Raw genomic sequence first — 25,847 nt, 5'->3', positions numbered from 1 at the left:
TGTCGGCAACACGTAGCCTCACAATATCAAATTATTCTTTTCATATCTTTTGCAGATTACTTCAACATACCTGTGCACTGAATGTAATATCCTCTGCTTGTTGGACTGTCAAACTGCAAAGTGTGTTCGTTAGTTCTTTTTCACATGGATCATGTAGCCCTGGACCACCTATTTTAGGAGGAAAGAAAATGAAACAGGTATGCACTGAGAATAACAACTTTTTACACAGTTGATAGATAGATAGATAGATAGATATTTTATTAATCCCAAGGGGAAATTCACATAATCCAGCAGCAGTATACTGATACAAAAAAAAATCTTACTTCTTTATACTCAATAAAGAATTCAATCCGCTATAATTTCCTTTATACTGAAAAATATGTAATTTAAACCAAATTCACCATCAGAAGAATAACATTTCTCACATTTAAACAATACTACAAATTGTCTGTTAAACTGTACTCTCCAAATGCATACAATAATGGATTTTGTGTGGGCAAAATAACCTTAACAATGCAAGGCGCTTATAAAATATGCTCTACGTATTCATTCTATATATCACATCAATAAACTGCATGTCTAGCTCCCTAGGACCACGTGAGGTAAAAAAGGGTAATGATGAGTAATGATGGAGGAATAGATAATTAAATATTACTAGGGTGACCATCCATCTTGGAGGACCTAATGAAGTATAAATATGGCATAAAATGTGGTGGCTACCTGTTGCAGCAACTCTATACCTTTCTTTGTCTTTGTTGCTTTTTTTAAATATTGTTTTGTGTTTTTAAACAACCTTACATCTGTGGTTACTCCTGATAGATACAGAAAAGCTGTGGAACATTTACAGCAATAACAGATTTGTGTTCACAAGGAGACCAGCTGTTAGCCTGCAAGAACGCCAGACAAAGTGAGACAGAGATAGGAGGGCTAAAGCACAGGGACAAAGCTGCCATTCAAGAAGAGGAGATACGTACAACACATTCCTTCTATTGTTTTGTAAAATGTAAGATCAGTACCAAACAACATAGAGGAGCTGGCAATAGATGAAATATTGGAAATGCAGTGTTGTGGTTTTCATGTAGGTGTGACTACAAACAAATCCCCAGTTGAAAGCTACGTGCAACATTATCCATTTTGTTTTAGACACAACACACCAATGCATTTTTTGTGGTTTCTAGTGATTTTAATATCAAACTTGCAATTCCATAGTACCTCCCCCACTCCCTAGATCTGATCATAATTTGCTGTGCTTCATGCCCCTGTACAAACCCACTGCACAACAACCACTAGTGACCACCAGGATGGTTAAGAATGTTCATCACAGGACCCATAGGCACTATGGGGTGATTTTAAGGTTATAGACTGGAAGGTGTTTTGTGAATCAAATGGTGTTGATATGTGTGTCTAACAAGCTGTATTATGGAGAACATTGATTTCTGTACGAACACTGTAATACCCACTAAGATTTTATGCTGCTTCCTCATCAATAAACAAGTTCACTAATCATTAGTGAACTGAAAGATCTTCTTTACCTGAACACAATGACCTTTGAATTGAATGAAAAGGGGGACATGTACATAAGTATCTGAAAGAGAGAATCAGAAAACCTAAATATACCGAAGGAAAGACAGTACAGGACAGAGTTGGTAAAAGAGTGTATGTTAGGTGTTAAGCATTGGAAGAATATAAATTGATGCTAAAGAAAGTCTAAATGTTGATCTGAGGCAGTGACAGGGCTACTGAGTTTAATACTTTTTTAAAATGGTTTGAGAAAGGACTTTCTGCAAATCCTACACTAAAGCTCACTTGACCATACCTCTAGACATTTTATTTTTTCTCACATTATCCCCTACTCTGTATATCAAACTACTTTGCTGCCACTGCCATACCCCATCTTGAGGACAGACAAGAATCTCATAACAAAACAGGCTGGCACTGAGAATCCCAAGTGGACAAACAGCAATGAGTATCTTCTTGCAATGCAGATAAAAACAAAATTCAAAACAAAAAAAGCATTAACAAAATTTAAAAATCAGTGCCAAAACAGTGCTTAACCTTTAGACAGATGTGGCCACCTTTTGTAAATGTAAGATATTATATGGCTAATAATACTGTTTTAATTTGTTGACATTATTCAAAACCATACTGATCAAAAGGAGTTTTTAACATTTGACGAAACTCATATCAATTGCGTTTTTTGGATCTCAAACTACTGACATAAGATGCAGAAAGCAAGCTTATAGTCATAGATATTTCTTCTTGAGTATGGTCTTGCTTCCTCACTCACTGTTTAATTCTCTGCTACACATGCTTCTCCTTTTTGTGTCAAAAATTAAATCTGAGTTGGTTAGAAAGGAGGAAATATGAGGCATTGTTAATCCATGCTGGGGGAAAAAAAAAAAACATGTTTGCAAGTTATAGTACATACTGTACACAGTAACTTTACATTCTTAAAAAAAAAATAGGTGGGAACAAACAGGCATTTTGGGATTAACTGCAACGTAAGTGCTATTTAATGTTACAATGCAATTTGCTCAAAACAAAGTATAATGCACCAGGCTTGTTAATTGTTTCGTATAAGAGTAAAATAAACTGAAAATTGCTTGTGCGTTCCCAGTACTGTCAGGATAGGCTTCTAGGTAGTCTTCACTTTTTTATTATATTAAGTAGTTCTGTAAATGAATGGTTGTCTAAGCTGAAAATAAGGTAATTGCCTTGAGAGCACTTTGCAATCACAGACTGCTCCCATCTAACAGTGATTTAATTTTACTTTTACTATGATGTTCAAGCATGCCTGCAGAAGCATACTTATGTGATTTAAACTTGCTGCTACCGTGTGGTGGTTAAGGTAGTACAGCTGTTTGTTTGGGAAAGCCTATAAGAGAAGTCACATGTCTACAACAGTGAGCTTGAATAGGTTGCTCAAGTAAAAAAGCAATTTGACAATCTGTGATCCCTAGTGAAGGGACATTTAGAGGACACTCAGTTGGGCACAGGTTAGGTTACATAATCATGGAACAAGACTTCATTAAATCAGAACGATGGCTATTGACACAACTTCTCATTCTAAACTTTTGTAACTTTGGTAAAGTCAACCTGAAGTGACAAAAAGTTTTGGTAGAAGGCTTGATTAGATTACAACCTAATAAAATGAATGAAGAACAAACCTATAACATTAATCTACAGTACTTTATCCTTGAGTACCGAAGGATGTTCCCTTAGGAGTGAGCTCAACTCAAACTACATTTGCAACATTTTGAATCCGAGTTGAGTCCTAATTAAGTACCTGTGTGTGTGATGAGTACAACTCTAGAATCTTGGATCATGGATTGACTAACATAATGTTGTACGATATTCATACTAACTATACTACTGGCTATTGGTTCAAGAATGACTACACTCTATCCTCAAGGAGAAGCCGGCTGAATTGGGGGATCATAGGAGAAAGTCATAGCCCTTAGGCACAGGTAATCATTCTTATTCTAAAACCAGATTGAACTTTGGAGATTCTCAATACTCTCCAAGTCTCTTAACAGGAAGCCTAGCTTATACCTTTTTTCAAACTATTAAACACATGACCAAGGGTTTTTGGAAAATATCTTAGTCAGATGCCACAATTGAAAAAAAACACGTTTAAAGTACCTAGTGCAGACTGGCAGCCTTGTGCCCTTTAATTTGTGCTACACAGGGTCCATGCCATTTTCAAATGGGTTGTGAATAAGCTGCAAAAGCCTCACAATGTCTATCATGTTAATGACTTAGATGACATCATTAATTCCAGCATCTGGGAAGAACACCTATGCTATCTAGCAGCTATGTATAATTGCAATTCTGATATAGGCTAGTCTGTATATTAATTACAGTACATGGGATTTTGATTTATCAGAAGCTAAATATTTGGGGTAATTATTAAGTCAAGACAAAGGTAAGCAATGATGGATGATCATAAGCGAACAAGGGTCTCCATCACGTTGCTCACGAGCTACCTGTAGATTGCAACCCCTTTCCAAGTAGCTCGCCAAAGGGTTAATGAATCCTACATAAATTTGAAAACTTGATTAGTCAGATTAGGGGTGGGTGATCTTTCCAAAAAATCATTTCATGTTCCTTTTAACACAAAATCATGATCCACAATTTGAATTGCAATCTATCTTTTCAATGTGGCATACACTGAAGAGAACTCAAACTCACCAAGACCTAAGTAACACTTTATTTCAAATATCAAACAAAGTTGAATTGAATTGTTCTCTCATTCGCTACCTAAGCGGTGTTAAGGAACACGCCCGAAGCTGCCGAATGAGTAAGGAAGGCCTGTTTTCTCAGACCTCCATGTATTTCTTGGATTCGCGCAAATAAATCAGTACCACAAGCGAATTATGATACATAGAAATGAGAGAAGCAGCGAAATCAACCAGAACATTCAAACATATTAGAGAAAAAAAAAACAATCTAATTCCGTTAAGTACTTCTCTCGTGAAAAGCGGACAGACATACATTGGATTTTATGTATTACTAGCAGAATACCCGCGCTTCGCAGCGGAGAAGTAGTGTGTTAAAGTTATGAAAAAGAAAAGGAAACATTTTAAAAATAACGTAAGATGATTGTTAATGTAATTGTTTTGTCACTGATATGAGTGTTGCTGTCATATATATATATATATAGACACAGACACACACACACACACAGTATATATACATATATATGCATATATATACATATACATATATATATACACATATATACATATACAAATATAGCAAAATATCCGTGTTATGTTTAGTAGCAATGAAAGTTACATTTAATCATCATTGCATAAATTTTTCTTCACCATAGAAATTTAAAGACTAAATCCAACTGCCTGATGGGCTCATCAGGCAGTACACACTCACTGCGCCCACTCTCGCGAATCGAACCTCAGACGTCAGCGCTATATAAGGCCGTCCGTCAGCGGTAATCCAATAGAAACACTCTGCCGCCGTGCGGCTCACGTGAACTGACTATGAACGCAGTAATAAAGCAACAGCTCAAAAGAGCACTGGACAACTAACGCATTACACAATTGAGAAGGCAGCAAAAGAATATGAAGCGAGTGACGCATACAAGCATATTCATAAGTGCAGCTACTGCGGAAACAAAGCATGGTGTAAACCGTAAGTTTAAATTAAGTTTATAGACACACTCCCGCTGCCGTTTGTCATGCCACGATGAATATGATATTCGCAAGATACAAGTTTAATGAGAAGACACGAGGTATAAATGAGACTTTGGATCACTTTGTAACGGAGTTAAAATTGCTGTAGTGAGAAACCTTTAAGTGCCGGGTCTTAGCTAACATTAAATAAAGCCGTGGACATCGCAAGCTCAAACAAGAGAGCGGCTCACGTGAACGAACTGTGAACGTAGTACGAGTGATCACTTCGAGGAAAGAAACCTGTTCAAAAAACACATTACACAATTGGGAAGACAGCAAAAGAATATGAAGCGAGTGACGCATACAAGCATATTCATGAGTGCAGCTACTTTGGAAACAAAGCACGGTGTTAACCTAAAGTTTAAATTAAGTTCATAGACAGGCTACCGCTGGCATTTGTCATACGGACGACAAATACGATATTTGCGAGATACAAGTTTAATGAGAAGACGCAGGGTTTAAACGAGACTTTTGATCACTTTGTAACAGAGTTAAAATTGTTGTAATGGAGTTTAAATTGCTGGTATGTCAGGTCTGAGCTAACATTAAATAAAGCCGTGGACATCGTGAGATCGCACGAGATAGCACAAGCATAGCTGAGAAGCTTCGATGCATGTACTCCAAGCGGCTCAGGTGAACTGACTTTGCAGGACTGGGAAAGGTTAAATTAAGTTCATAGACACGCTACGCTAAATATTCGCAGGCAAATCCACAACTTAATACCGGGAATGCCTGTTAAACATCTTAGATTCACGAGTACCGATTTGGGTATTGAACACTTCGATGAATGAAACCTGTTATCTTTACAACGGTTGACAAACACGGAATATAACTTGAACACATCCTCCAAATACGAACCTAAATTGAAAGAAATAATGATAATCAAGCCTTGCTGACAGCAATACTCATAACAGTGACAAAACTATTACATTGACAATCATGTTACGTTATTTTTAAAATGTTTCCTTTTCTTAGCACAAGCACAGATGAGAAGCTTCGATGCATGTACTCCGAGCGGCTCACGTAAATTAATTTTGCATGACTGGGAAAGGTTAAATTAAGTTCATAGACACGCTACCACTAAATATTTGCAGGCAAATCCACAACTTGATACCGGGAATGCCTGTTAAACATCTTAGATTCACGAGTACTGGTTTGGGTAGTGAACACTTCGATGAATGAAACCTGTTATCTTTACAACAGTTGACAAACACGGAATATAACTTGAACACATCCTCCAAATACGAACCTGATTGAAAGAAATAATGATAATCAAATCCTTGCAGACAGCAACACTCATAACAGTGACAAAACTATTACATTGGTATATAAAGGCAAAGCCCTCACTGACTCACTCACTCATCACTAATTCTCCAACTTCCCGTGTAGGTAGAAGGCTGAAATTTGGCAGGCTCATTCCTTACGGCTTACTTACAAAAGTTGGGCACATTTCATTTCAAAATTATACATGTAATGGTCATAACTGGAACCTTTTCTCTTCATATACTGTAATGGATGTTAGCTCGATGGGCGTGGGGGGGCGGAGCTGCATGTGACATCATCATGCCTCCCACATAATCACGTGAACTGTGACCGCAGTACGTAGAAAAGAAGGAAGAGCTCCCAAAGAGCGCTGAAGAAAAACGCTGAATACTTTATTCGCAAGATACAAGTTTAATGAGAAGACACGAGGTATAAACGAGACTTTGGATCACTTTGTAAAGAAGTTAAAATTGCTGTAGCGAGAAACTTTTAACTGCCGGGTCTTAGCTAACATTAAATAAAGCCGTGGACATCGCAAGATCGCACAGGCACAGCTCAGAAGCTTCGATTCATGTACTACAAGCGGCTCACGTGAACTGACTATGAACGCAGTACGCAGAGAAAGCAAGACCTCTAAAGAGCGCGGAGACTTTTGATCACGTGAACATGTCTGCAAAAAGTGGCGTTGCCTGCACTTCAAAAATACTACAAAAGTCGGGCAACCGGCGCGCGTGCGTAGCTGTGCCAGCCTTTGAGACGCTGACTGCGTTTCTGCCTTAAGTGAAAGTAAACACTTTACATTTTTTTCCTCCTTCACATGAGCTATAGCCCAGACAGCTGTAAACACGGGATCCCATTTCTAGACCGCGGCAAACTAATATTAAGGCGCGCACTTTCTTTTACACGTATACGATTATGAGGTCGTCAGGTCGTATTATGAACACACGCACAGGAGTGGAGGACCGACAGAGCCATCACGGCCAGTTTATGGCAAGGCCGTCTCTCCAGTCTACGAGACCCACTGCGACACTCATATCGTCAGCGAAGTCCCCTCTCTACACTATATAAGAGAAAAAGGCAAGTTTCCTTTCTTTACACCTTTCTTCCTTTTATCCCAAACCAAAGCCTCTCTCTCTTAACACTGCAAAGGACACAAAAATGATTTTCTTTTAATTGCTGGTAATGACGGTAAGGCACATTACCACAGGCAGAAATTTGGACGTTCACAGAGAAAATGTAATTTCTATACCACAGTCGTCGTGTAGCGCCTTTCAAAAGGGATCTATTTATCGAGAGATGATCCATATACATTTTAGCTACTGTTAGTACTACTTACCTGTTATGTTATACCGGCTTTAAAATGTAGCTTACCTGAAACCACTCCAGTGGTGTTCAATGTATCTTTACTTCTTAAAACGTTAATGTTTTACTGTTTAATAACTTAGACTACATTTTATTTTTTTTCCCTTGCACTCAGTGACCAAAGCTATACACACATATATATATATATATATATATATATATATATATACCTGTGTGTGTATGTGTATATATATATATATATATATATATATATATATCGATACTAATAAAAGGCAAAGCCCTCACTCACTGACTGACTCACTGATTCATCACTAATTCTCCAACTTGCCGTGTAGATAGAAGGCTGAAATTTGGCAGGCTCATTCCTTACAGCTTCCTTACAAAAGTTGGGCAGGTTTCATTTCGAAATTCTATGTCATAACTAGAAGCTATTTTTATCCATTTACTGTAATGGAGTTGAGCTCGAAAGCCGTGGGGGGCTGAGTTTCGTGTGACATCATCACGCCTCCCACGTAATCACGCAGTACGTAGAAAACCAGGAAGAGCTCCAAAAACCGCTGAAGAAAACATACATTATATAATTAAGAAGGCAGCGAAACAATTAGAAGCAAGCGAGTGACATATAAAACCATATTCAGCGGCTCACGTGACAAAAAGCAACAGTCCCAAAGAGTGCTGAACAAAAACCGAATTACACTGCTACGCTCAAATAGACAAACCACACGCCGTGGCGCAATAGTAGAGGCTTAGCCTCTAGCGATGGCGTCCGAGGTTCGATTCCCGAGAGGGGATGCACTATGTACGCGCGCTTCCCGATTCATTTTAGCCTCGCATCCCCTTGGTTTGAGACGTATGAAAAAAATATACGGTTAACGCAGAAAGACAGATCACCAATTGAAGCTTTATGAATAATGGATACTTTATTCGCGATCAATGATTGTTTTGGTAAAGCCATACTTAGTGTATTCATTAGATGAAAGGTAAAAAAGTAAGAGCGAGGGGAGGGTAACTTATTGAGGCACGCAGGCAAAACCACAATAGCACGTGGGCTCGATGTACTGTAGTGTGCGCCAACTCGATCTGAATTGCGCGATCACATTTGAAAAATATATCTTTTCAAGTTCTATTTAGTCCATATGTGTCAAACTCAAGGCCCGAGGCCACATCCGCCCGGTGTGTAATTATATCCGGCCCGCAAGATCATTTTATATATTATTGTTATTAATGGCCCGGGGATATGAAGCGCTGGTTACACAATAAACTACAGATCCCATAATGCAGCGCTTCAGCTGCCTTGCCGAACACTTATCACGTTAATCAAGTATAGCTTATGATGCTGCAAGTTATTGCGAAGCTAGCCCACACAATGCCGAAGAGAAGAGTTGATTCTGAAAATAGAGCCTTTAAAAACCGATGGGAGGCTGAGTATATGTTTACTGACATTGCGGGTAAACCCGTGTGTCTCATTTGTGGAGCTAATGTGGCTGTAATTACAGAATTTAATCTAAGACAGCACTATGAGACAAAACATCAAGATAACCTGAAAGACCTGAATGCAATGCACAAGATACAGAAAGCAGAAGAGTTAAAGAAGAATCTGACACTTCAGCAGATGTTTTTACCCGTGCAAAATCACAAAGTGATTTCAAGTGAAGCTACTTTTATGGGAGACACAAATGCACCAGTGCAACTTGCCCCACTTTCCCTGTTGCCAAGTAATCTTGAACCAAGTCGGCACAACGGTGTTCCCAAATACGCACTTTGCTGATAAACTGAGCGCACTGCGCACTGAGTTCGCACGGCGCTTTGGTGACTTTGAAGAACAAAAAAAGAATTTTAAGTTGTTTCGCAACCCATTTGCCGTCGATGTGGAAACTGTACCTGTGCAGATTCAGATGGAGGAGATTGAGCTGCAGTGTAATGGCACACTGAAGGCAAAGTACGATACTGCACGGCCCGCACAGTTTATTCACTCCATTCCGCAAAATGCTCCAGCTCCATCTACATGCGGCTCGAACCTTGTGCATGTTTGGTAGCACATATCTGTGTAAGAAGCTCCACTGATGAGCACCTGCAGTCCATCCTGAGAATCTCCACAACACAGAACCTCACACCAAACATAAACGAACTTGTTGTTGAGGCACTGCTCATCACTTGTCCAATACAGTCCCCACAGTGAAGCATGGCGGTGGCAGCATCATGCTGTGGAGGTGTTTTTCAGCTGCAGGGACAGGACGACTGGTTGCAATCGAGGGAAAGATGAATGCGGCCAAGTACAGGGATATCCTGGACAAAAACCTTCTCCAGAGTGCTAAGGACCTCAGACTGGGCTGAAGGTTTACCTTCCAACAAGACAATGACCCTAAGCACACAGCTAAAATAACGAAGGAGTGGCTTCACAGCAACTCTGTGACTGTTCTTGAATGGCCCAGCCAGAGCCCTGACTTAAACCCAATTGAGCATCTCTGGAGAGACCTAAAAATGGCTGTCCACCAACGTTCACCATCCAACCTGACAGAACTGGAGAGGATCTGCAAGGAGGAATGGCAGAGGATCCCCAAATCCAGGTGTGAAAAACTTGTTGCATTTTTCCCAAGAAGACTCATGGCTGTATTAGCTCAAAAGGGTGCTTCTACTAAATACTGAGCAAAGGGTCTGAATAATTAGGGCCATGTGATATTTCAGTTTTTCTTTTTAATAAATCTGCAACAATTTCAAAAATTATTTTTTTTGTCTGTCAATATGGGGTGCTGTGTGTACATTAATGAGGAAAAAAATTCATTTAAATGATTTTAGCAAATGACTGCAATACAACAAAGAGTGAAAAATTAAAGGGGGTCTGAATACTTTCCTTACCCACTGTGTATAAATATAAATATATATATATATATATATATATATATATATATATATATATATATATATATATATATATATATATATATATATTGTCACGCACGCTTGAGTAGGAGGCAGCGGATTGATTCGATAGCACCTGGGAAACCATTAGCCGCCAGGGAATGGCGGGTATTAACTTTCTCCCTCTGCTTCCTCATAGAAAGAAAGACCTTCCTGCACCATAGGCCTGGATTGACGCAGTCGATACTTCCGCCCTTCCTCCGCCATCTTGCCCTGGCGTCATCCTTCCCATCCTCCCTTGCGGTCCTTCCGGCATCCCTCCACTTCCGGCTCCTCCCCAATAAAATGGCCGCGGCGCCAGGAGTCGGCGTCGCGATATGAACTGTTTGTTTATAATTTTGACCAGTTTTTTGTTGTGATTTACAATATACTGGGCCGGAAAACCCCAACCCTTGCTACTGTCTCCTCGGTCCTTTACATATATATATATATATATATATATATATATATATACACACACACACACACATACAGGGTGGGCCATTTATATGGATACACCTTAATAAAATTGGAATGGTTGGTGATATTAACTTTCTGTTTGTGGCACATTAGTATATGTGAGGGGGGAAACTTTTCAAGATGGGTGGTGACCATGGTGGCCATTTGGAAGTCGGCCATTTTGGATCCAACATCAAACTTATTGGGAATTTCACAAGAAAAACAATGGTGTGCTTGGTTTTAACCCTATATATATATATATATATATATATATATATATATATGACAGCAACACTCATAACATGTTACTCATGTTACGTTATTTTCAAAATGTTTCCTTTTCTTTTTCTTTAATTCTTTAACACACTACTTCTCCGCTGTGAAGCATAGGTATTTTGCTAGTATATATATATATATATATATATATATATATATATATATATATATATACACACACACACATATACTGTATAATCTCGGTTCACAAACATCACGGTTCACAACCAAAAAGTTCGCCAAACTTTTGCCTCGGTTCACGACCACACACTCGGTATACGAACAAAGCCAGTTTCCCTTACGGTTTGTGCGCGTCGATGATTTCCGCACATGGTGCATTGTTCTCGGTCAGACATACCTGCCTGCTGCTGAGAGAGAGGGGGAGGGGGGTGCTGCTGAGAGAGAGAGACAGAGAGCCTGCATTTGCGTGCCTGCCTGGCTGGTTCACACGCGCCGATTACTGTATTTAAGCAGAGCCGCTCCCTGTTCATTGTTCTCAGTCAGACGTGCGTGCTTTACCTGCGCTCTCTTTGTGCTCTACAGTATTTCGTGTGCTTTTGCAGTTAACTAAGGCTTCTAAGCAAGTGAAGAGTGGTGAGAAGAAAGTTTTGAAGAAAATTGAAATCGAAGTAAAGAAAGAAATTGAAAAGTTTGAGCGTGGCGTTCGTGTTACTGATCTTGCCGCAGAGTACAAGAAATCAAAATCTATGATTTCGACTATTCTAAAGCAGAAAGAATCTATTAAAGCAGCTGATATTGAAAAAGGAGTTACAGCATTAACCACGCAGAGGCTTCAAGTGCTGGAAGAGGTGGAAAAACTGTTTACCAGTTTACTCAGTTACCAATTTGAGAACCCTCATGCTTTCAAGTAGCACAATGTAAACAAAGCCAGACTGCCAGTAATGTGGAGGGCAAACACGAAGGGTTGGTCACAAGGACTTTGTTTTTGGAATGCCTGCATGAGGCTTTCGCTCCCACCAGCTAAACAGCTAAAAACACCAGAAACCCAAGAAATCACAAGAGAGAAAACACCTGAAGGAAAACATCCCTCCATTGCGGAGCCAGACTCTCCCTCCTCTCCACCCAGTTCCTCCTTACTTCATGCCAGAACTCGACTCATGCAAGGTTAGTTTTCTTGGTGGTTTTTGTATTACGGATTTTTCGAAACTTAATTTTTCAGTTCGTAGAGTGAATTGTTGCAATGTTACTTTTCTCTTTTTTCAAATGTTCCTTTTTTCCCCTGTGCTTAAAACTCATTTTTAAAAAAATTGAGTACTGTACTGTACAGTACAGCGATCGGGCTGTAAGGCTAGTAGCGTGATCTCCTGCACTGTTACTTTTTTGTTTGCTTGTGGTTGGTTTTTAAACAAATTAAGGATTTGTTCTAATGTTCCTTTTTTCCCGCTGTGCTTAAAACTTATTTTAAAAAAAGTGTTTACAGCGATCGGGCTGTAAGGCTAATATAGCGTGATCTCCTGCACTGTTACTTTTTTGGTTGCTTGTGGTTGGTTTTTAAATAAATTTCGGATTTGTTCTAATGTTCCTCTCTGTTCAGAGAGAGAGAGACTGCTCGTGTAGCTGAGCAGGGAGCCTGGGTGTTTTGTGTCAGTGTTATTCAATGTTTTTACATTAGTTTACTATTACACTGTGCATTCTATGGTGTAATTAACTATATTTGTACTTAATCTTTACATATTTACATACAATTCATACGATCTGGAACGGACTAATTGTATTTACATACAATCCTATGGGAGAAATTGCTTCGGTTCACGACCAACTCAGGTTTACGACTAGAGTTTTGGAACGAATTATGGTCATGAACCGAGGTTCCACTATATATATATATACTGTATATACACATACATACATACACACGAGGTGTGGCAGAAAAGTAATGAGACTGGCAACACTGCAAGCGATCTGGCAACACTGCAAGCGATCTGGCAACGCTGCGCTGTTGTCCTTGATAGAGCGTGTATCAGTACCCTCCCATAGCTCAGTGCGAGTTTCAACTCCTTCCGTTAACTACGTGATTTTTGTGACTGCTGTTAGCAAAGTTTATTTTTGGTTGTGCGTCACAAAAGGGGAATTGTCCACAAAGAATTTGTTCCTCCAGGACAAACTGTCAACCAAGTTTTTTATAAAGACGTCCTTGAAAGGCTCAGAAAAAGGGTAATTCGCATGAGACCAGACATAGCAGACAAATGGATGCTCCATCATGACAACGCCCCATGTCACACTGCCCTCTCCATAACAGAATTTTTGACCTCAAAAGGCATTCCTGTGGTTCCCCAGCCCCCTTATTCACACACCTTTTTCCTAAACTGAAAAATGTCCTCAAAGGACGTCATTTCGGGACTTTAGAAAACATCCAAAAGAGTGTAACGGACATGCTGAAGACCATACTGGTTGAAGACTTCCAGCGCTGCTACCAACAGTGGGAACAACGTCTCCATCGGTGTGTAGCTGCCCAAGGGAACTACTTTGAAGGTGATAACATTGACATTTGAAAAAAATAAAAACTTTAGTAAATAAAAAATCAGTCTCATTAATTTTCTGCCACACCTCGTATACATATACACACACACAGTGCATCCGGAAAGTATTCACAGCGCATCACTTTTTCACAGCGCATCACTTTTTCCACATTTTGTTATGTTACAGCCTTACTCCAAAATGGATTAAATTCATTTTTTTCCTCAGAATTATACACACAACACCCCATAATGGCAACGTGAAAAAAGTTTACTTGAGATTTTTGCAAATTTATTAAAAATAAATTGAGAAATCACATGTACATAAGAATTCACAGCCTTTGCCATGAAGCTCAAAATTGAGCTCAGGTGCATCCTGTTTCCCCTGATCATCCTTGAGATGTTTCTGCAGCTTCATTGGAGTCCACCTGTGGTAAATTCAGTTGACTGGACATGATTTGGAAAGGCACACACCTGTCTATATAAGGTCCCACAGTTGACAGTTCATGTCAGAGCACAAACCAAGCACCAAGAGCTCAAACCCTGAATTTCTAGTAATCACTGAAACCTGGTTAAAAAAGTCTATTTCTTATCCTGATTTAAATTTACCTGGCTACAATTTATTTAGACAGGACAGGTCCTCCAAAGGTGGTGGCGTGGCAATTTATATCAAAGAACATCTTAAGTGCTCAATTGCCTTATCTAAGACAGTTCCCAAGCAATTCGATTTGCTTGTTTAAACATTGAATTCACTAACAACTTCACTCTGTCAGTGGCTGGGTGTTATCGCCCTCCATCAGCCCCGGCCTGTACCTTAACCACATTGTCCAGTGTGTTGGCGCCCTTGATCAAAACTGAATTTGTGCTTCTTGGTGATTTAAATTGGGATATGACCAAACCACCCGATAAAGTCATTCAACAATTCGATGCATGAAACTTGCATCAAATTATCTGCTTCCCCACTAGGTATGACTCCAAATCTATAGAAAAGGCTACGCTGATTGACATTATTTTAACTAATTCTCCTCACAAGTATAACTCTGGGGTATTTTGTTCTGATATTAGTGATCACTGTTTTACTGCATGTGTTCGAAATGGTTGCTCCATCAAGAAACCAACTCAATTCTGTCACAAACGTGCTTTTAAAAACTTTAATCACCAAGCTTTTCTACACAATATGGCTGATGTTAACTGGTCAAGAATCGGCTGGTTCCAACGGTAGACGAGGCTTGGCATTTATTTTATATGCTTTTCAGGGCTATTGTTGATAAACATGCTCCGATGAAAAAACTTAGAGTAAAGGATCGACATAGTCCTTGGTTTACCCCGGAGCTCACTATGCTTTTACAACAAAAAAATACTCTCTGGCGCAAGGCACAACACTCTAGATCCCCAGCAGATATTTTGGTTTTTAAGCAACTCAGAAATAAATCCTTAGCCGTTTGCAAGGCTAAAACAGACTATTTTAAGAAGCAGTTTTCTCTTAGTAGCTCTGACCCTAATAAATTCTGGAATGCGGTAAAGGAGATGGAAAATAAACCATCTTGTAAATTCTGTTTCATCATCTATAAATTCTACTAATTGTTCTACTGCATCTTCTCCAACTCTCCCTCTCCCTTGCCATGTATCTCCAAGGTTTTGGAAAAACTCGTAAATGGTCAACTCACTGATTATTTGGAAGCACACAACATCTTATCACATGTTCAATCAGGATTTAGAACTGGGTTTGGGTGTATAACAGCTACTCTTAAAGTCTTAAATGATATCTATTCTGCTTTGGATTCTAAATTGTACTGTGCTGCTATTTTCATTGACCTGGCCAAGGCCTTTGACTCTGTCAATCATAAGCGTCTTATTGATAGGCTTCATGACACAGGTATCTCCGACAAATCCTTGTCTTGGTTTTCCAATTATCTTACTGATAGAGTGCAGTCCGTGAAATCTGAACTACTCCTTTCCCAGCCTCTCCCAGTCACCAATGGTGTCCCGCAGGGATCAATACTTGGACCTACACATTTTTCTATTTATATTAATACTGTCGCTAATTCGGTCACAGATTCATCTATCCATCTTTACGCTGATGACACAATTCTTTACTCTACAGGTTCTTCCCCTGCTACAGTCTTGCAGCAACTTCAACTTAGTTTTAATAGTTTGCAACTGACTATTTCTAATTTGCACCTCCAGTTAAATATTTCCAAAACTAAACTTATGTGGTTCGGTAAAAAAGGTCATATTCCATCAAGCTCTCCAGGTATTTGTTCCCTTGACGGGACACCACTGGACCAGATTACTGAATATAAATATCTGGGAATTATGCTGGATAATACTCTGTCTTTCTCAAAACACATGGACAATCTGAAGTCTAGGATCAAATTAAAACTTGGGTTCCTTTATAGAATGCGTTCTGCATTTACATCATCTGCTAGGAAAACTTTGGTTCAAATGACAATCCTTCCCATGTTTGACTATGGTGATGTTATTTACAGATCAGCATCCAAAGGCCTGCTTCAGAAGCTCGACGTTCTTTATCACTCTGCCATCCGGTTTATAACAAATGCTCCTTTCAAAACCCATCATTGTATCCTGTATTCTTCTCTCAACTGGTCTTCATTGTACACCCGCCGTAAAGTCCATTGGCTTATGATTATTTACAAAACTCTCCTTGGTTTTTCCCCTCCTTACTTACAGGAATTGTTACACTTTTCTTCTTCTGTGTATAATACTCATTCTGCTAATCTGATTCTGCTGACAGTTCCAAAGGCTACTTCTGTACTTGGCCTGTCGTCTTTTCAGAACGCTGCTGCTAGAGACTGGAATGACCTGCAGAAAATGTTAAAACTGAATAATTTCATTCCTAAATCAGTTTTCCAATCACGGATTTCAGCTTATTATAAAGATGTGTGTCGCTGTTACTTAGGCTAGCTCTTCCAATTCACTGCTGCTCTACTCATTGTTGCTTCAATGTTCTTATTGTTTATATAATATTTTTATGGACTTTTTTTTTTTGTAATTTCGTTTATATTGTATATATGTATCTTTCCTAATATGTTTTATTTTTTATTTTTTCTTACCAAATTTTCCCTCTTGATGCTTTGCCCTTTCCAGGCCACAGTTGTAAATAAGAAACATGTTCTTAATCTGTTTTGCCTGGTTAAATAAAGGTAAATAAAAAATAATAAATAAAAACGAAGTCAAAGGAATTGTCTGTAGACCTCCGAGACAGAATTGTCTCGAGGCACAAATCTGGGGAAGGTTACAGAAAAATTTCTGCTGCTTTGAAGGTCCCAATGAGCACAGTGGCCTCCATCATCCATAAGTGGAAGAAGTTCGAAACCACCAGGACTCTTCCTAGAGCTGGCTGGCCATCTAAACTGAGTTATCAGGGGAGAAGGGCCTTAGTCTGGGAGGTGACCAAGAACCCGATGGTCACTCTGTCAGAGCTGCAGAGGTCCTCTGTAGAGAGAGGAGAACCTTCCAGGACGGACAACCATTTCTGCAGCAATCCACCAATCAGGCCTGTATGGTAGAGTGGCCAGACGGAAGCTACTCCTTAGTAAAAGGCACAAGGCAGCCCGCCTGGTGTTTGCCAAAAGGCACCTGAAGGACTCTCAGACCATGAGAAACAAAATTCTCTGGTCTGATGAGACAAAGATTGAACTCTTTGGTGTGAATGCCAGGCGTCACGTTTGGAGGAAACCAGGCACCGCTCATCACTAGACCAATACCATCCCTACAGTGAAGCATGGTGGTGGCAGCATCATGCTGTGGGGATGTTTTTCAGTGGCAGGAACTGGGAGACTAGTCAGGATAAAGGGAAAGATGAATGCAGCAATGTACAGAGACATCCTGCTCCAGAGCGCTCTTGACCTCAAACTGGGGCGCCGGTTCATCTTTCAGCAGGACAACGACCCTAAGCACACAACCAAGATATCAAAGGAGTGGCTTCAGGACAACTCTGTGAATGTCCTTGAGTGGCCCAGCCAGAGCCCAGACTTGAATCCGATTGAACATCTCTGAAGAGATCTTAAAATGGCTGTGCACCGACGTTTTCCATCCAACCTGATGGAGCTTGAGAGGTGCTGCAAAGAGGAATGGGCGAAACTGGCCAAGGATAGGTGTGCCAAGCTTGTGACATCATATTCAAAAAGACTTGAGGCTGTAATTGCTGCCAAAGGTGCATCGACAAAGTATTGAGCAAAGGCTGTGAATACTTATGTACATGTGATTTCTCAGTTTTTTTATTTTTAATAAATTTGCAAAAAGCTCAAGTAAACTTTTTTCACATTGTCATTATGGGGTGTTGTGTGTAGAATTCTGAGAAAAAAAATGAATTTAATCCATTTTGGAGTAGGGCTGTAACATAACAAAATGTGGAAAAAGTGATGCGCTGTGAATACTTTCCGGATATATATATATACACATATATATATATATATATATATATATCTATATATATATATATATATATATATATATATATATATATATATATATATATATATATATATATCTATACATATATATATAGATATATATATATATATATATATATACATATATATATATATATATATATATATATATATATAGATATATATATATATATATATATATATATATACATATATATATATAGATATATATATACATACATATATATATATAGATATATATATACATATATATATATATATATATATATATATATATATATATATATAAATATATATATATATATATATATATATATATATATATATATATATATATAACTTTCCGGATATATATGTGTGTGAATGTATGTGTGTGTATATATGTAGATGTGCAGATATATACAGTGGGATGCAAAAGTTTGGGCAACCTTGTTAATAGTCATTGTATTCCTGTATAAATCGTTGGTTGTTACTATAAAAAATGTCAGTTAAATATATCATATAGGAGACACACACAGTGATATTTGAGAAGTGAAATGAAGTTTATTGGATTTACAGAAAGTGTGCAATAATTGTTCAAACAAAATCAGGCAGGTGCATAAATTTGGGCACCACAAAAAGAAATGAAATCAATATTTAGTAGATCCGCCTTTTGCAGAAATTACAGCCTCTAAACGCTTCCTGTAGGTTCCAATGAGAGTCTGGATTGTGGTTGAAGGTATTTTGGACCATTCCTCTTTACAAAACATCTCTAGTTCATTCAGGTTTGATGGCTTCCGAGCATGGACAGCTCTCTTTAACTCACACCACAGATTTTCAATTATATTCAGGTCTGGGGACTGAGATGGCCATTCCAGAACGTTGTACTTGTTCCTCTGCATGAATGCCTTAGTGGATTTTGAGCAGTGTTTCGGTCGTTGTCTTGTTGAAAGATCCAGCCCGCGCAGCTTCAGCTTTGTCACTGATTCCTGGACATTGGTCTCCAGAATCTGCTGATACTGAGTGGAATCCATGCGTCCCTCAACTTTGACAAGATTCCCAGTCCCTGCACTGGCCACACAGCCCCACAGCATAATGGAACCACCACCATATTTTACTGTAGGTAGCAGGTGTTTTTTTTTGGAATGCTGTGTTCTTTTTCCTCCATGCATAATGCCCCTTGTTATGCCCAAATAACTCAATTTTCGTTTCATCAGTCCACAGTACCTTATTCCAAAATGAAGCTGTCCAAATGTGCTTGAGCATACCTCAAGCGGCTCTGTTTGTGCTGTGGGTGGAGAAAAGGCTTCCTCTGCATCACTCTCGCATACAGCATCTCCTTGTGTAAAGTGCGTCGAATGGTTGAATGATGCACAGTGACTCCATCTGCTGCAAGATGATGTTGTAGGTCTTTGGTGCTGGTCTGTGGGTTGATTCTGACTGTTCTCACCATTCGTCGCTTCTGTCTATCCAAAATCTTTCTTGGTCTGCCACTTCGAGCCTTAACTTGAACTGAGCCTAACTATGGTCTTCCATTTCCTCAATATGTTCCTAACTGTGGAAACAGACAAGCTTAAATCTCTGGGACAGCTTTCTGTATCCTTCCCCTAAACCATGATGGTGAACAATCTTTGTCTTCAGGTCATTTGAGAGTTGTTTTGTGACCCCCATGTTGCTACTCTTCACAGAAAGTTAAAGGAGAAGGGAAACTTACAATTGACCCCCTTAAATACTTTTTCTCATTATAGGATTCCCCTGTGTATGTAGGTCAGGGGTTACTGAGCTTACCAAGCCAATTTGAGTTCCAAAAATTAGTTCTAAAAGTTTTGGAATCAATAAAATGACAACAGTGCCCAAATTTACCTTCCTGATTTTGTTTGAACAATTGTTACACACTTTCTGTAAATCCAATATTCATTTCACTTCTCGAATATCACGGTGTGTGTCTCCTATATGATATATTTAACTGACATTTTTTTATCGTAACAACCAACGATTTATACAGGAAAATAATGACTATTAACAAGGTTGCCCAAACTTTTGCATCCCTCTGTCTGCATAGATATATACAGAGGACAGAAGGATATGGAAGAAGATGATCCGCTGTGGCAACCCCTAACTGGAGCAGCCGAAAGAAGAACTTGTTACACAGTTTTATTAAAAGACATGGTGCTTTCACACTAAAATGAAGCACTGAGGAAACATGCTTGAATACTGATTTCAAACAGGGCTTCTCTGTTTTTTATATACTGGACATGAAGAAGGCACCAATGAGGGTGGAGTAATCCTTTATAAAAGACCAACAATGTCTACCAAGAAATCTTTATTTATCTTTGCAGGTTTATATATTGCTTTGGAGAAAGTGCAGTGTGTAACCCCTAACGCCTAAGGCTGTGATTCAGCACCTCCCTCTTAATGTTAACACAGTAACAGTGACTCCTGTCAGAATGCACAGTTATATTAATTTATAGAAGAGATCAAGTAATTTTACAAAACTAACAGTGTTCACTTAAGCATTATGAGAAGCCACCTTGAAAGAAGAATGGAAGAATATATGAAAATTTCGATGGTACAGTAAACTTTCACAAAAAAACCTTGCCCATCTTAACTTTTCCCCAGTAATCCTTTGAGAAGGGTAGTACAAAATCTTTCTACAGAGCATAAAAATGTAAAATCCTTAACTATTTTTGTATTAACCAAACAAATTAAGATAGCTGAATATAAATACTCATCAGAATAATGTGCATAGCATTAGGTATCTTAAGAGAACTAAAAATGTTATGTCGGTAATTTTCACACATGGATGATTTTGCTTGTACCTTTTGTCAAGTAAACATTATGTCAGAGTAACAACTGATGAGCATGGCTCAGTTATACAGTAGTAAAGACAAAATATACCTGACCTAAATAGATGAGTGTGATGGTGCAGGTCGGCCCCACACTATCAGGTGCTTCCAGGATGCCTTTTAAACCCGCTACCACTGATAACGTACCCGAAAGATGAGACAAACGTGGACACAACACACATAGCAAGGGGTAGGTGCAAAAATTAATCAGTGCTTTTATTAAAAAAGGCAAAACAGTGTTCAATACAAAATGCATTGCTCAATCTGTAATAAATAAATAACCCATAAAAACAAGTGAACTGTGGAGTTTAAAATCTAAATAAAAATCCATTAACACTAGAATTACCAGAGCCTATGAAAAACTCATAAATCTGGCCCACCTTAAATCTTTTCACAACTCTCCGTCAGCATCTTTTGCTTTCTAAATGTGTTGATAAGCCCAAGCAGCAAGCAGCCTGCTATACCACAACCACTGCCGCAGAATAGGCAAGAAGCTCTCTCAGTTCCTGCCTTGATTATTTGGGAGTGGGCTACCTAGAGTTGTAAGGGGAAATAATTTCATGTGTGTTCTGTGTCTACAACAATCTATGTAAACACATCGTTAAAACAGAAACGTTTTTCATGTTTTAGTAATAAATGACATAATGTAGACATGAACTGTATAATCTAAGATGGTTGATGGCCAAATATCACATAAACACTTTCACAAAAGGTACAAGTGCCATGGTACAGCAGTAAGAACTGCTGAGTTATAATCCTGAGGTTGTGAGTTTGAAACCAGCTCCCCCGCAAATTTACCGTTTTGAGTAGTGAGCTGCTCTCATTGTTAATATTATACAATAAAAACACACATTTGATTTGTGTCTGTAACAGCCAGTATAAATTTATAATACTTGTAAAAGTTAGCGTTTTTTTTTTCCTCACTTTTATTCACTCAGTCATGATCAGAATACAACTCCCCCGCCCCAGATCTGATATGGTTACTTTTTATATGAAACTGGGAATAACTGTAGATGTGAGTGGTGTTTTGAGACAATAGAACTGGAAATTCTCTGATCTGGAGGGATAAAAGCTGACACACAAATGCTGGTGAATCTGCCTTCTTCGTATCTCACCATCACTTGAAATTTTTTTTATTCAGTTTTATTGAGTATTCTTGCTCACCCTGAATTAGTATGCACCTTATGGTCCATGATGCCAAAGCCACACTGACAAAAAAAACAGAAACACAGGTATATATGATATTTGGAATAAGTAATTTTATGACCTGTATAGTACATTTCGGAAAACACTGTGGCATGGATGCAACATTATTCATATTATTCATATTCATTCGCATGCCTTCTTGCAGTTGTAATCAGTGACCGCATTTTTTTTTTCCCCGACCTTGCCCAGTCTCCACATTTTGGTGCATGGTGGTGTTTCTTTTGTACTCCAGGACATGCAGAGGAAAGAACAGTACAGCGAGGTCAGTTTTACGCTATATGCAATCATCAGATTCAAATGTTAACAGTTCCAACACACTCAAGGACCGTCCTTCCTACATTTACAACATGTGTACCTGTTGCAATGCACACACTTCTAACTATGCTGTAGTTCCTATTACATTAAAGGGGCGCCTGACACTGACTGACTGAGTTTGCTTTCCTGGGGGAAGCGGCAGTCTTGGAACAGAAGCTTCTCGATGTTGCATCCTCTTTTGCTTTATCCATCGCTTTATCTTGTAAGAAGCGATGACTAAGTTCCTCTGAAAGGTGAGCCAAGAACGCTCTTCTTTTCTCAGTGACCCCAGTGCATGCATTGTACATTATATGTGCGTTGATCGCCGCCAAGTCAAGCGTGTTATAGCACAAGCAACCGGCCACCCGCGTGCTCCTGTTCGCACTGAATAAGCTCATGCCTTCTGGTGCATGATGTCAACGCAGCACCGGGCAAAAAAGAAACAGACAAGTATATGTAACATTTTGAAGAAATCATTTTATGACCTGAATAGTACCAATCAGAAAACACTGTCGCACTAATGTAATATTACTTGAAAATGAACAGAGTCCGATCAGCTGTAAATTTATGGTATTTGTAAAAGTTAGCTTTTTTTTTTTTATTCTCTCAGTCACGTTTAAGCTCTCCCTTGTCCCCACCACCCTCCCCCAATCTGACTCTTATCAATAACGCCAGTATAAATTCACACCCGATCTGCCACATGAGTTTTCATGCATTTTCTTTCTAACAATGCCCTATTAAATTATTACAATACATTTAATTTTAACACAGACAGGCCATCTGAATCCTTACCTGGCAAAAGAATTCCAGAAGCCAGGCACTCCATTACCCGACGAAGAGCTTCCCCTGCCCCCAGGGGTCTATTACAAGTGGCAATAGCCTTTTCACAAATGAGTTCAAGTGGCTAGGAATAAGAGATACACAATTAGACAAAAAAAAAAAAACCAGTACCACAGAAGTTCATCATTTACCAAATCACCTACAGCCTTTTTTTCCCCCAAAGAGATTGGAACATTAAGTTAACTGATACTAGAGACTGGGTTTTGCCTTGAATCAAGTACTAACAGATCAAGAATGGGCCAAAGTATGAATATGTTTGTTATATAAAACTGTTTTGACAATGCAAACCTGTAACATAAAACAGGTCAGTATTGTGATGTGATTCATCAATTACCATTGCTTACTCAAATTATACTTCTATATCTAGGAAAGCTAAATTATTGACCTAACTGAACAAGACAACTTACTCCAAATGAATTTTCAGGTTCATATAGTTGCAACATTTTAAATTCTATTGTATTTGCAAAGGTGAATTAGTTTAGAAGCTTGATTAGCTCTGCTACTTTAAGGTTCTGGTGTCCAGGTTTCAAATCCTACATCTACTTATCACTGTGGAGCCTGCACATTCTCCTCATGTTTGTTGAGGGACGCCTCAACTTACCCTGCCATTCTTCCCATATCTCCACATGCACTCAGCTTATATTAAGTTAATTATTGACCCTCACCTGGCCCCACTGTAAGTTAGTGGGGGTGTTTGCATGTGTGTGCCCTGCCCAGTGTTGTCTCCTGTCCTCCTTCCAGTGCAGTCTGAGGTAAGTCCCCATATACTGAAACCCAGAACAGGATTAAGTGCATTTGAGAATGTCAATTATGTTATGTCAAATTTAATATTCATGTTTTTTTATTTCCAAATACAGTTGAAAAGATGTATCTAGGATTTGGAATAAAAAAACTAATTGGATATATAAAGTATCACTTCTATTACTTTTTTCTAATATTGTGTCTTTGATATTTGTGATTTGATATTATTATACCTTTTCCTTGTCATCTATCAGTAAAATAAAGTTAGATATGGGTAAAAATACAATGTATACTCATACAATACTCACACAGTAATAGTGCATGGGTTTTCATATGAACTATTGTTTTCTGCCTATTAAATGATAACACAAACATTTTTAAATTTTCAAGGGTGAACTGAAAATCTAAAGCCTGGCAATAGTCTAGTATTGGACAAATATACCACTACCTGCTGCATTAATAACTGAATTTCTGCAATAAATAAAACAGTAAAGTCAGAAGTTTAATAAAATGATAGGTGAGGAGGATATTTTTCTGTTATTGCATGTCTCCAAAAAAAAAAAAAACAAGGAAAAATACAGGAGGGATACTTGGTTTTCAAAATAAGTATTCGGCTTCCGCTTTTAGATTTAGAAGTTTATAGCTGGTAAATTTTTTTGCCAAGGGCACTGTTAAAAAAAAAAAAAAAAAGGAAAAGAAAAATGACGTCCTAGGCAAACTGTTGCTGGGATTTACAGATACATTTTTCTGTTACAGCACTGCCGGGTAAAAAGCTGCAAAACAAACATGTCAAGCAAGCCAAACATAACAATAGCATAAGACATGTTGCTGCTGCAAGTGCTGATGATGCAAGTGGAACCAATCATAAGGAAGTTGGGCAATGGAATATACACCATTCTATGACTAGCTTGACAAGATGAATATTTGAAGAGTGTTTGGAAATTGAAAGAAATCTAAAATAATTGAGCCAGCCTTCATCCAAACTAAGAAAGAGCATGTTAACCTTATTTGCAACCAAATGTGTAAATTTCACAGTCACGAAAGTAAACTAGACGTATTTTCTGGGAAGTGTGACAGTGGTGAGGTCTGCGGTAGGAGTGACAGATGCATTCAAGGTGGAGGTGGGATTACATAACAGATCGGCTCTGAGCCCTTTCTTATTTGCAATGGTGATGGACAGGTTGACAGACGAGATTAGACAGGAGTCCCTGTGGACTATTATGTTTGCTGATGACATTGTGATCTGTAGCAAGAGTAGGGAGCGGGTTGAGAAGACCCTGGAGAGGTGGAGATATGCTCTAGAGAGGAGAGGAATGAAGGTCAATAGGAACAAGACATGAATATATGTGTGTGAATGAGAGGGAGGTCAGTGGAATGGTGAGGATGCTAGGAATAGAGTTGGTGAAGGTGGATGAGTTTAAATACTTAGGATCAACAGTACAGAGTAATGGGGATTGTTATATGGGTTAGGGACGATGTCACTGACCAGAAAGGAAGAGACAGAGCTGGAGGTGGCAGAGTTAAAGATGTTAAGATTTGCATTGGGTGTGACAAGGATGGATAGGATTAGAAATGAGTACATTAGAGGGTCAGCTCAAGTTGAACGGTTGGGAGACA

At 38.7% G+C, this 25,847-nt stretch overlaps 1 protein-coding gene across 6 annotated transcripts in view; it reads right to left on the bottom strand.

Moving 5' to 3' along the window:
• The window catches only part of LOC120535157 (spermatid perinuclear RNA binding protein), a 306,536-nt gene that overhangs the window by 37,685 nt on the left and 243,004 nt on the right, over positions 1–25,847 (bottom strand). For all 6 annotated transcript variants that reach the window (XM_039762781.1, XM_039762780.1, XM_039762778.1 and 3 more), the window contains 2 exons: positions 23,442–23,553; positions 71–168 (listed from right to left, as the gene is read on the bottom strand). In XM_039762781.1, coding sequence (XP_039618715.1) covers positions 71–168; positions 23,442–23,553 — 210 coding nt within the window. The remainder of the gene's footprint in view (positions 1–70; positions 169–23,441; positions 23,554–25,847) is intronic.

Source organism: Polypterus senegalus, chromosome 9 (genome assembly GCF_016835505.1).
Source record: "Polypterus senegalus isolate Bchr_013 chromosome 9, ASM1683550v1, whole genome shotgun sequence".
In the NCBI taxonomy this organism is placed as follows: Eukaryota; Metazoa; Chordata; class Cladistia; order Polypteriformes; family Polypteridae; genus Polypterus; species Polypterus senegalus.
The sequence above is the reverse complement of the archived record's forward strand: the minus strand, read 5'-3'. Positions and strand labels throughout refer to the sequence as shown.